Source organism: Babylonia areolata, chromosome 1 (genome assembly GCF_041734735.1).
Source record: "Babylonia areolata isolate BAREFJ2019XMU chromosome 1, ASM4173473v1, whole genome shotgun sequence".
Taxonomy (NCBI): Eukaryota; Metazoa; Mollusca; class Gastropoda; order Neogastropoda; family Buccinidae; genus Babylonia; species Babylonia areolata.
This window is the reverse complement of record NC_134876.1, coordinates 39,212,487-39,225,311: the sequence shown is the minus strand read 5'-3', so window position 1 is coordinate 39,225,311 and position 12,825 is coordinate 39,212,487. Positions and strand designations below refer to the sequence as shown.

At 40.3% G+C, this 12,825-nt stretch overlaps 2 protein-coding genes across 2 annotated transcripts in view; one reads left to right on the top strand and one right to left on the bottom strand.

Moving 5' to 3' along the window:
- LOC143292022 (uncharacterized) overlaps positions 1–7,189 on the bottom strand; it is a 26,092-nt gene extending 18,903 nt beyond the window's left edge. Inside the window, exons 1-2 of the mRNA XM_076602191.1 lie at positions 7,067–7,189; positions 5,027–5,060 (exon numbers count right to left, since the gene is read on the bottom strand). Coding sequence (XP_076458306.1) covers positions 5,027–5,060; positions 7,067–7,129 — 97 coding nt within the window. The 5' untranslated portion in view covers positions 7,130–7,189. The remainder of the gene's footprint in view (positions 1–5,026; positions 5,061–7,066) is intronic.
- Positions 7,190–11,183: 3,994 nt separating this feature from the next.
- Positions 11,184–12,825, top strand: part of LOC143282768 (putative ATP-dependent RNA helicase DDX46) — a 69,727-nt gene continuing 68,085 nt past the window's right edge. The window contains exon 1 of the mRNA XM_076588531.1: positions 11,184–11,304. Within this exon, the coding sequence (XP_076444646.1) occupies positions 11,288–11,304 (17 nt within the window). The 5' untranslated portion in view covers positions 11,184–11,287. The remainder of the gene's footprint in view (positions 11,305–12,825) is intronic.

Genomic DNA, 12,825 nt, shown 5'->3' with positions numbered 1-12,825 from the left:
CCTGGCGAAGTATACGTCAATTTAGCGTGGGATATAAGTAATAATAATGATATTGATGATATCAATAATAATAATATATCATGTATTTTTTTTGGTTAATGATTATATAAAACTTTGTTGTAACATGTGTAACACTGAATCCAAGTTACCCAAACTAACTTTCCTAACATAGATGTTTGAATTACTGGATTCATGATAATGCTAATAATGAATCTATCATGCAATCCTAGCCTATGCAACGAAATCAAACAAAGTCCTAGCAAAATTATGTATTTTATCAATGATTACCTAAAAACTTATGACATATGTAACATGGAACCCAAAATACCTAGACTAACTTCCCCACCCTGGATGGGTTTTTTTTCAGAAAGGTAGCAGGCACTCCATTTTTACATCAATTCTTTCCAATGTTTAACTGTTTGAAGTACTACTGTTGAATATATTATGAAACGGGAGCAGTATAATTTATATTGACAAAAGTTATCCTCTTTATCTGAATGATTGTGATAAAAGCACCGGATTCTTTGTATCTTTTTATTCGATCAATAAACAGAAAACCGATTAGCTTTATCCTCACAGTGTACAAGTCCGTAGGATTACAGAAAAACAAAAATGTAATAAAAGTAAAACTATGAGAAAAAAACCAAATAAAACCAAAACAAAGCAACAACAACTAAAACAAAAACTAAGAATAAGAAATTTTATCTGCGTAAAGCAGAACGGAAGAACATATGTTCCGTGTCCGAACGTAACACTTGACTTCACCTCAAGAACTTCTAAACTGACGTGAAATGCTTCAAACTTTTTTTTTCTTAAATTTTTTTTTAATCATTCACAATCAGTGCACAGTTTGGTTTTTCAGAACTTGGAGTGATGTAAAATGTGGCTGTTCCAATCAAATTCTGCAATATGATAAGATCGTAGGGACTGACGTGTTTTTCGGATTTTTTCATTCCACACTTCGTCTGTCACGTGAACTGATAACACATCATTTCGTGATGTAACTTCACAGGACAGCATAAGCCAGAATCAAGGTAATTATAACGGGTGATTTTCTACTTTGAACTTTGCTGTTTGCAATTTTTGATGCAATAAGTATTCAACTAAAATCAGTCTTATCGAACATCATGAGTTCACTTGTTTCGAAATCTTACGCCAGTATCCGAATATTACCGCATCTCGCCATGTGTCAGAAACAGAGATTGTGTCTAAGCTTAATCGAATGAGTGAAAAATGCATAACAAACCATAACAGCGTCGAAATTAACACAGTTTATTTTCAAACAATATATCAATCATTGGGGCGAATGAACATATCGGAGATTTCCGTGTAACATATATGTACATTTCACATGCTGTTGGAAACACTTGAACACATTCTCTGAATCTGTGTTCAAACACACACGATTGAAGGGTGTTTGTCAAACCGATTTACGCTGTGCTTGCCTTTGATTAAAAAACATGTCAAGTGGAACGGGTTTTTACGTCTGTCACACGGGTTTTTTTACGTACTATTTCAATACCATTTTTATTGATGATCAATGTTTTATTATAACAACAAATGAATATAGATCAGGTCTGTGTGTACTGGATTTTAATAAGATTTGTACTTATTTGTTTCTGACAACTTCAAGTTCAGACACATAGCCATGTCACAAAATGGCGCCTAAATTTTGGATGTTTTTAATAATTTTCAACACATTTAAGACACAAGGACAAAACAGATTCTCACAAAATTGTTGCAGACATTTCTCTATTCAACTGCAGTCCTGATAACATGTGAAATATTTGAATAATCATTGTGAAACACATGTAAACACATCAGACTGAGAGACCCCGATTCCAACAAAGTTCTGGAGACTGACCCATTTTCATCTACCAGGCAGTCTTTGCTCTTCATGACTATCTGATGCACTTCATTTTGCCACTTTCATACTCCAGCCAGATGCATTTTCTTTCCCACGGTAAACTGACGTGTCTACTGCGCCAGGGTTCGTGAGTCACATTTGCAAATGCCGGTTCATTTCCCGAAAGAAAAATATGTATTTCATACCCTTCTTTTCACATCAAGACATAATGCTGGTCGATTTTGCCATCATCTGCCTTCCATGCTTTCTGAATTAATTTTCTGGACAGTGCTCCGACAATGTTCATTCAAACAAACCTGGTTAACACATATTTAGATATTTATATACTAGTCGTTGATAAGCAGAGCATGAAGTATTTCCGAGATGTGCATTGCGTAAAATGTCAACAAAATTGTACTTACGAACTAAATGATTCCGTGCTACCTTCGTATATTCACCTTTGCAGTCAGTATAATACTGCTTTCATTCTTTATGAAATGTCATGACTGGTAAGAAACTGGAAAACATTCATAAAAGTGAATTTGTGTCTTTTATCGATTTAGTATAAAATACATGAAATTGAAAATGTTTGTTTCCTTTTGACCCCAAAGAGTTCTCTTATTTTCTGTACAGTATCTGTCATCTGCCGCAGTGTCCTAAGGGAGTTATAGAACAGCATCAGCGCGGCAGCAGTCAGTCACATGTACTGTACCGTGCTGTACGCTTTCCTCTGGCGACCCCTTATACCGCGCTTGCGTAACCCTGGCTTGCTCTTGCCTTGCCACTATTTGTAAGGCTCTCTCTCATGGCCAGATGTGTGAAAAATAATCATTAAAAATCAAATCTAATCAAATTCCCGCCCACTTACAGCGGTCAACTTTACATCAGCGTGATCAGTATGGTTTATTCTATTTTATCGTGAAAAGAACGGTTTTGTTGCACCCATTTAGACCATTTTTGTATCTGCCCTGGACTAAATGGAGAGACTGGGGCCACACACTCGAGTGTCATCCACTTCAAGGATGCGTCTTTGGGTGTGTTGCTCTAATTACTTGACCAGCACTGCAAGTGGCTGTATCTCTTGGGCCTGGTTAACGCCGGGATATTATTATGACAGGAGGCGTAGAGTACAGCCTTGTCACGCAGTCCCAAACCAAAATGGACCTCCATAGCAACATCGTCATCGTCATCGTCATCCTACTCCTCCACCATCATCAATATAAACAAAACTCATAGTCTTAAAGTCTGTGGCCTTTCATGCCCTGCTCTCATGGTGACCTCAGTTTCGATACCCCTCCACTTCTGTGCTTGGGGTGAGTCCTGTCAATGTCTTCAGTGTCGGCAGATTCATGGGGGGCTGTTGTTTGAGGGACGTGGTGGCGGTCTCCGCTCTGGGAGGCTCCGCGACTAAGCCATTATTGTCGTTAGTTGGGGGCTTAGTAGGTGGTGTCCTAAGTACATTAAATCAGAACAGGCACCACTGAATACCACCGAAGTGGCTCAGCAGCAGTGCAGGGTCTCCTCTGGTGTGTGACCTCCTGGCGACCTAACATCGATGGTTCCCTGCGGACTGCCGACATTGAAACTGTGAGGGACGAACCCGGGTGTGGCCGTGTATGGGGGAATCTAAATGAACGGCGTGGACTGAAGTAATGCCACTGAAACGGTGCAGATGATGGGGCAGCAAAAAACAAACAAAAAACAAACAAACAAAAAACAAAAACAACAACAACAAAAAAACAGAACAAACAAAAAACAGAAACAAAAACAAACAAACAAATAAAAAAGACGTTATCGCTGTATCTTCTTATTAACATAGTAAAACTGACGCGACTAATGACTCGGACAAGTGACTGATGTTGAGTTAAGTACGGCATGACATAAGCAACTAAATGTGATGGTGATGATATAATGATAATAATAGTAGTAATAATAATAATAATAATAGCAACAATAAACAACAACAACAACAGCTACTACTACTACTACTTCACTATCTTTCTGACCTTAGCGTTCAACTTTACACTCTCTCAAGAAACCTCCGCTCTTCCTCCGGCAGTCTGTTACCTTTTGAGACTTCCTCGTGTCAATACAAGAACCTATGGTGAACGTTCTTTCTTCTTTGCTGCTCCTCATATCAGTCTGGAACAACCTTCCTCATCATATCCGTGCATCCGTCTGATTCTTTTTCTGCTTTTCGCTCATCACTAAAAACTCTTTTTAAAACCTGTCTATAAGCATTCCCAGCTTCAAGTTCCTTTTTCATCAACACTTGGTGACCATGGTGGTGACCATCCACGTCAGCTCACTTTGGATGCATGAAGAGTGGGAGAGAGAGAGAGTGGCGGGAGGGGTGGGGGGAGAGGGGTTTTGAGAAACTGCCGTGAAGACTGAGTGGTCATGAACTTGATGACTCGATTTATCAGTGTAATTTGTATTTTCTTTCATGTAAAGCGCTCCGAGCTCTTTCAGAGAAAGGGCGCTATATAAATGTAGGCTACATTATTATTATCATTATTATTATTCTAACTAAAAGGCCCAACACTCGGCTTATATCACAGATTGACATAAGTTTACATTTGGGCCAACAGCAAAGTGAGAGCTGTATTATCAATGGTTTCTCCAGTCAATGGGATACCATTTACAGCTTAGTCTTTTGTGAAGGACTATGACTCTCAAACTAGGAGGCAAAATTGCACTGGCTCTTAGTGCTGCAGCCTTGTGGGCTAGTTGGCCTTTGGGAACCATCCCAACGCCGACTGTCCTAAAACCCTCTTGGCCGAGAGAGTGGGGATGTACTTGGGCAAGACACTCTCCACTGTAATCAAATTCTAGCCCAAATAGTCGGAACAGCAGTTGCCTCCTCTGCTGTTCTGATGGTCATAGTCGGACACGACTGACTATCATATATATACTTATGATAAAGTAATGATAATTCAGTATAATGTAAATTTTCTACAGCGCCTTTTCTCTAACTGGGGCTCAATGCCGTTTCACCGTGATAACACTCACACACACACACACACACACACACACACACACCGGCTGCCAGCTGAGGGTGGCACCAGTGCCCGCAACTGATGACGATATATAGTATTACTCATCAGCTGGACAAACTCAGACATTCACATTCACTTACACATGTAGGTATACCCAATATGTGTGTAAACACATCAGTACCTGTATAAGGCTCACTTGCAGGATGTCTGTTCGCCTGCAATCCACATTTCAGCGTTAGTTTGGCCGCACTTCTGCAGTTCTTTCTGTCTGTCTGTCTCTAATCCCCCCCCTCTTTATATATATATATATATATATATACTGATATGCATCCCCCCTCTCTCTCTTTCCTTATTGAACCTACCCCGCACTCCTTAACTTGATCAATCTTAATTAATTGCATATTATAGTCTCTTCCCCCATTTCACCTCTCAAGCGGCTGTCTCATCATTGACCATGACTCTTTCTCTCTATCTCTCTGTCTTCTTTTCTTTTCTTTTGACATTTTCCCTTTCGAGGACTGGATGAAACAAGCAATTATTTGCTTAATCTATTAACCTAAAAAATAAACATGATTCATTCATTCACTCACTCACTCATTCTCTCTCTCTCTCTCCTGACTGACTTTAACCTTCATTTTTGTAAGAGTTCGTTCCCGAATTATGTCAGTTTGAACAGTATTTTCTATGTGACTGTTTATGATACAGTATTCCCCCTCTTCGATTTTAACAATGTCACGTATTCATTGAATTACCTAAGGTAGTCCTAGTCACCCAAGTGGGCGGGAAACATACACACACACACTTGTTACCTTCCGGAAATGGTGACTATCCATTATTGAATTAGTCCATCCCCATTCCTCAGGCTCACCCCCCCCCCCCTTACCCCTCTCCCGTCCCTAAAACGTGAGCCCATCGTTCGTGTGTCCCCCGACTGAGTACGTCTGTTGTCAAGTCTTGACTTAATGTCAATGGGGGAGGGGGGGGAGGGGTGCGGGGGTGGGGGTGGGGGCTGGAGATAGTCAAAATCAACAAATGTTTTAATTGTCAGGCCTCTGACCATAACAATAAGAGTGCACAGTTTCACGAAAAACATCATGCATTGATTGAACTGACTATTATTAAGCATTCTTACCAACAGTTAAGTGCTCTATATATAATTAAAGAACATTTTCAGGTTATAATATCAGCGTTTTCACAGGCTAGAATCAAAGAAAGCTTAACTGAAGAATTACAGAAATACTTAACTGGTATTAATTCTTCTCGCAGATCCTGTTATTTGTCACCAGTGACACAAGAAAAGAAAGCGCACTTCATTTTCAATTGCATTACGACCAAAAGGACAATAGCTATCATTGTCTAAAAAGGGCCTGTATACAATTGCTTTCATCATTATCTAAAACTGAGGGGTCTGTATCGCAAGTAACTATATTAAGATGGGGAACATACCAATTCTAAACTTAGCAAGACACCTTCGTAAGTTCACATTCTTAACCTGATGAAAGTAGACTTTGAGAGATATTGACTGATTGGAGCTGGAATATACCTCAGTGAAAGAAATCACACTTTTCAATTGAAGCATGTCAGTCTTGTCCAAACGAATCTATGATTCTGAAAGAGACAGCCTTACATTCCCCACCCCTTGAGCTTCCCAAACAATGCCAAATCCGTACACCTACTTGCATAAAACATTCAGTCTTACACGACACGCCCACGTAAAGTGGTTTTGTCTTTGCAGTGATAATAATATATTGTAAGCTTTCTTTGGATATCTGTTTTCGTCCATACATACTAGTCGTGGTCAAAATTTAACACATTTTGCATAAGTTTTCACAGAAAGAGGAAACCTACATGTTTCTGCATATATTAAATGCCACTGTCTAGGCGACTTTGGGCTTAAACTCATAAATCGTTTCTGGGCAGTTCGATGAATTTTCTCTATGTGCTCTTGGTCAAAAGTTAAACCCCATCTTTCAAATCCGTATGTTAGTATCGGTTGTATTTAACAGACAATCGAACATTAAGAAAACCCAAACACCTGGGGGGAGTGTTCGCCTATAGTCCAGAGTAACTTGATTATAGCTGACACTCCTTTTCTAGCTCTGTCTGCAAGATCTTTGAGTGTATGAAAAATATGTAAGCCTCGTAGAAAGATAGGAGAACCTAGAGAGAGACAGAGACAGACAGACAGAGATAGAAAGACACAGAGAGAGAGTCAACGCACCACAAAATCTGGCAATACACAACCGAAGCTTACGAAAATCAGTACACGGTTGACTGAATTCATCGTGTACAAGAAAACTGTGAAAAATAAATCTTTGGAAAATCCCGCCTTAGTTCACAAAATGAATTTTGACTTTGTAGAATAGTTGATTTTTTTTCATCACATAATCCTCAAATCATAATAAGCTCTGGAGCTCAATATCAACGTCTGTGAAGCCTTTATTCTGCGTAAAGTTGTTGGTATCTCACAAGTGTAGTCGTAAGATTAAGCACTGACTTGAGAAATATCCTGCACAGCCGAAATGATAACTGAACATAGTTGTTTCCAGTGAACTTGAGATCTGCGTTTCACATGTAACTGTTGAACTGACACCGCTCTAACTGAAATGAAACCTCCATGAAACAAACAAATTATACAGAGCTGAGAGGAAACAAAATTTTCCAAAGCTCATTTCCTGAAGAAAAATAGTCAACACAAGTCAATAAGCTCACAACTGTGGCACAAAACAAGCACGCGCTCAATGTTTCTTCAGCTACAGTCCTTCAGCCCAGTCTATATTTATATGGGGCAGACAACAATATCCCTCATCAGTTAACTAAAGTATAGGTCCATCACGCCAGTGTCAATAGTTAACTGTCCGGAGATTATAGGGCCTGAAGATGACGTGCACGGTTTGACATCGCCAAAGAGTTGTTCGGTTAAAGAAGAAAAGGTCCAGAAATCATCAGTTGGACTTCGGTGTCTCCACTGTTGTTTGTTTGCTTTTTCTAGTCTCCACGCGCGCGCGCGCGCGCGTGTATGTGTACAGACAGATTCACGGTCAGTCTGGTGTGCTATATTTTTTTTATGAATTGAATGTGCGCTCATACGCCACGGTATGCATGTGTGCCCGTTGGCTAGATGACGTGTATGGTTTAACATCGCCAAAGAAGTTTTGTGTGAACCGTGACAGACCAGAGCCTATAGTGTGTGTGTGTGTGTGTGTATGTGTGTCAGTGTGCGCGCGCGCGCGCGTGTGTGTGTGCCGCGTGCGTGTGCCTGTGTGTGTGTGTGTGTGTGCAGACGGACACATTCACAGTCAGTCTAGTGTGCTATATTTTTATGAATTAAATGTGCGCTCATACGCCACGGTATGCATGTGCGCGCGCTGGCTGGACGATGTGTATGGTTGAAATAGAAGTTTTGCGTGAACAGACCAGAGCCAAGAGAATGAAGATGGAATTTCAATGCATCCGTCGCAGTTGCCTTTTCCACTGAGAAAACAAGAAGACCACAGCAATGAATATAGGATAAGTTCAATGTATCCTTCCAGTTGAATTGCCTTTTGAATTCCTATTGAATTTAAGGTGAGCTCTTGTCCCGTTGATGAAGATAGTCAATGCCTATCCACTCCAAGTGATATTTGACGGAGAAAAGGTCGGAGGTGTGGGGAGAGAGGGGTCGCGCGCGCCGCGTGTGTGTGTGTTTGTACGGCTGTGTGTTAAGTATCATGTATGTGCCGGCGCGTGTGTGTATGTGTATGTGTGTGTGTGTGTGTGAGTGAATAGCATAGCATACACTCAGTGATAATGTAGCTGCTGCACTGTGTATTTTAGCATGCGAATTTACATCACTAAGAAGCAAACAAAAAGTAATTTGTCGTCCATTGTGATCAAGTTGGAAGCATGAATGAGACCATTCTGTCCCGGCCTTTATAACTGAAGTTTTAAATGAAATGGCTGATGGCTAAAATCCTCATGCCCTGTTAATTCATTTTTGTTCCTTTTCCAAGTGGAGGCGAGTGTTTACCAGTGATCAGGGACTGGTCTGGGGCTGGCGGTATATTCGGTGCAGCTCCACAGCACTGAGCCGCGGTGGCTAATTAATTGGTAGCGGGCTGGATCTCCGTGGACGCCGGTCCGGCAACGAATTAGTATCATCATGAGCATCATAGGGGTAGAAAACAGTAATACTTGATAAACACTTTATCATATGATACGCCTTTTCCGTTCTTGGTGTGGGTGGGTGTGGGGGTTGAAAGAGTGGAGTGGGGGGAGGGGGTGGGGGTGGGGGGCACTGCTATACTGCGGCGTACACGATCACCATGTCAGTGCCAGTGCACTGAGGCGGGTTGCGACCGTCATGGAAAATGAGTATATCCAGCCTTTCCACTGACGAAGGAATGAGACAGTACGGTGTCAGAATGACTGAACCCCACTGAGCAGACACAAACCAACTCAGTGTTAATTCGTCAGTGAAATCAGTGACATATCATAAACAAACAAGGAAAATGAATAGATAAATGAATAACTGAGTAAATAAATAAATAACCGAATAAATAAACTGATAAATACATAAATAAATAGCCTAATCAAAATAAATAAAAAAAGTGACCGAATAACGTGAAGGTCATCACACAGCGATCACCGCTTAATTTTCACCTGAAGGGTGAAACCGGCGTACAATGTGATGAAAGGATGAACAACGAAGACGGCAGTGAACGAGCCTTTTCCTGCTCTGTCGGCGGCATTAAAACGACAGTCAAGCAATGAGTGGAAGACATGAGGAAAAGTAACTGAGTCCTCAGTCAGGACTGCCTTCCACTGCTTGAGTGTCAGTTCAAGCGCTCCCGACACCACCCGCCGCCATTGACATCACTGAGTGTAAAAATACCCACTGCCGCCGACTAGTTTCATTGACATGCATGACTGTGGCAAGCTCAGTTGTACCATTATGGGAAAGAAGACAGAACTGATACGTTTCATTCCCAGAAATGTTCTGTCCTGAACATGACCCTTGACATCGGTATACACTCTATATGACCTTCAGTTCTAGTACAAGTCTGAAGTCACGTATTAACGTGTGATTATCACAAAGGACCTGAGGAGGGACTCAACCTGACTGTTGGCACGGACCCCCCAGGCCAGTCAAAAAGACTGCCAATCAGTGACTCAGTGATCTCAGTTGTATGCTAGCCCTTCTCCAACAAAGACGTCATCGACTGAGAAGATGCAGAAGCATCGGTGACACACTGAGTTGCAACCTGTCGGTCTGACCTTGGTCACCCCTAAGTTAGATCAGTCATTTTTCGAGGGTCACGGTACGACAGTTTTCAGACTGCGTCTTCCAGCGTGGACATGAGTGATGCTGGCATATTTTCCAGCCCATTCCCCGGTCTCGACGGAAGGCACAGAGCAACTAGTGAATACCAACTGCCTCGTTAGTACAACCACAAGCTCTGCCATGGCCGTATCCCTATTAACACCAATTACATCCAGCCCCATCCCTCATAATACAGAAAATAAATCAACGCCACTCACACCCAGACACAACGTCCCTTCACATAAAACCTCGAGAACTCGATCGATGAAATGCAAGAAAAAAAAAAAGTAATTCCAAGACCTACTGGTAATATTTGTTGTAACAAATATTTCCCGGCAACTCATCCAGTTCCAGAGTTGAGAGGTGCTTTCAAGCACTTCAAATCATGGCTCTATCTTTTTAGCGCATCGGTTGTCAGTCATGTTCTCTGGTAACTGTTGTTGGACTGGCCTAAATGGTAAAAATCTGTTTTCATTATGCAACGAACATCAATTTGTTGATTTGTCTTGGTAAGTGCTTGTCGTTTATATATATATATATATATAAATCATTTTCTTTGTTCTTTTTTTCTCTTTTGCTTTCATAAACAGTGACCGAACACTGACATCGTGGATAACAAGATATATAACGTTTGTACCAAGATCTTTTACATTTTTACGAATGAGATTCGGCCGGAATGTGCATGTTTACATATGATGTTGATATCGGAGATCGGAAATATACCAACCCACCGAAAACACGGAACAAACTCGGGACACTCGGACGAGAATCCAGCACTCTGGCCAGTTTTCGGCCACCGCAACTGCTTGGCTGTCATTTTTTCTTTTTCCTTTTTTTTCTCCCTTCTTTTACTTTTCTCTCTTCCTCTCCTTGGGCAAACCCTTTCCCCAATGTCCTTTCGCAGCCTCTGTCATTAAACGATTTATGCTGGCTGCAGTATTGGAGAAGGGGATGTGCTGCACCAAAAACATAACTGCATTGGCACAGGTCTGCGGGGTAACTTCGCGTTCGCATGCTTTGTGTAAAAAGACGGAACCGGAAATGCTAAAGGCAAGAGTGTGGCTGGCGAGAACGTTTTGTCGAAACAAAACTGATGAGTGATTGATTCTTGAAGTTGAATAATATATATCTGTTGAAACAATGCCACGCGAAAGCAGGTAAGATATCATTTGCAGTTGACAAACTATCAGCTTTTGAGCCAGCTAATGTTTACTGGTGAGGCGCGAGGACACAAAATCAAGAAGTCGGGAGAACGGATGGTGTGTGTGTGTGGGGGTGGGGTGGGGGTGGGGGACAAGTCTGAGTCTCTCTCTCTCTCTCTCACTCTCAGTGCTACTCTTGTTGTCTGAGTCCTTCTAACTTTTGTCATGTGTGTGTGTGTGTGTGTGTGTGTGTGTGTGTGTGTGTGTGTGACATACTTCCTGAGAAAATAAAACAATACCATTGTCTGACAACCATCAAAAACTGAAAGTCTAACTCTGGGCTCCCACCACATGTAAGTATTTCACTTTTGATTTTTTAATTAAAAAAAAAAAGAAAGAAAAAAAAGGTGTAAATGAAATTTGCCTGTGACTGTGAGTGTGAAAGTGAAACTCTCCCAGTCCCAAACTTTTGATCACTCAGTGACTCATGTTGTCTCTCTGAAACTGTGTGCCTGTCTCCCCTCTGTATGTGTGTGTTTAAATTTTAATGAAAAATATATTAAATTATATAAAATAAATACACACACACACACACACACATATACATACTTTTTTTTTTTTACAAAGTTATGCTTCTTTTTGATATGGTGCATTTTCGGTCCCTTGATCAGTTGATGTATCCTTGTCAGTGTCATTGTCAGTATATTTTATTATATGTGCATCCCTAGATCATATATTCTCAGTAACTCTGGTCTGTTGTCTAAAGTTAGTTATTCAACTGAGAAAGAAAGAAATGCCATTTTCATTCATCATTTCATGAACACAAATTATCTATATTGATAATTAACATAATAATAATAATGATAATAGTGATACAGTAGTACTTATGTTATATTGTGTAAACTCCCAATATAATAACTAAATAAGCTCTAATTAGTCTAAACATCTTACATGAAACAATACAAATATATACAATATGAATAGTGCATAATAACGCGTATACCTCTGCACATGAAAAAGCATATAATTTATAAATATGATATATGTGCTTTATATTATCTAGGTATTGATAATTAATAATAATAATAATAATGATAGTGCTTATGTTATATTGTGTAAACTCCCAATATAATAAGCTCTAAGCATCTTACATGAAACAATACAAATATATATTATATTTATAATAATGATAGTACTTATGTTATATTGTGTAAACTCCCAGTATAATAAGCTTTAAGCATCTTACATGAAATAATACAAATATATACAATATGAATAGTGCATAATAATGTGTATACCTCTGCACATGAAAAAGCAACACATATATATATGTGCTGTATATAATATACACCAAAAGAGTAATAATCTATAGGAATAATCCCTCCCCTTTCCCCACACACACACACACACACACACACACACACACACACACACACACCTCACATGCACACACACACACACACACACACACACACACATACTCGCACACACATATACAGAGTGCACATACACACACACACACACACACACACACAC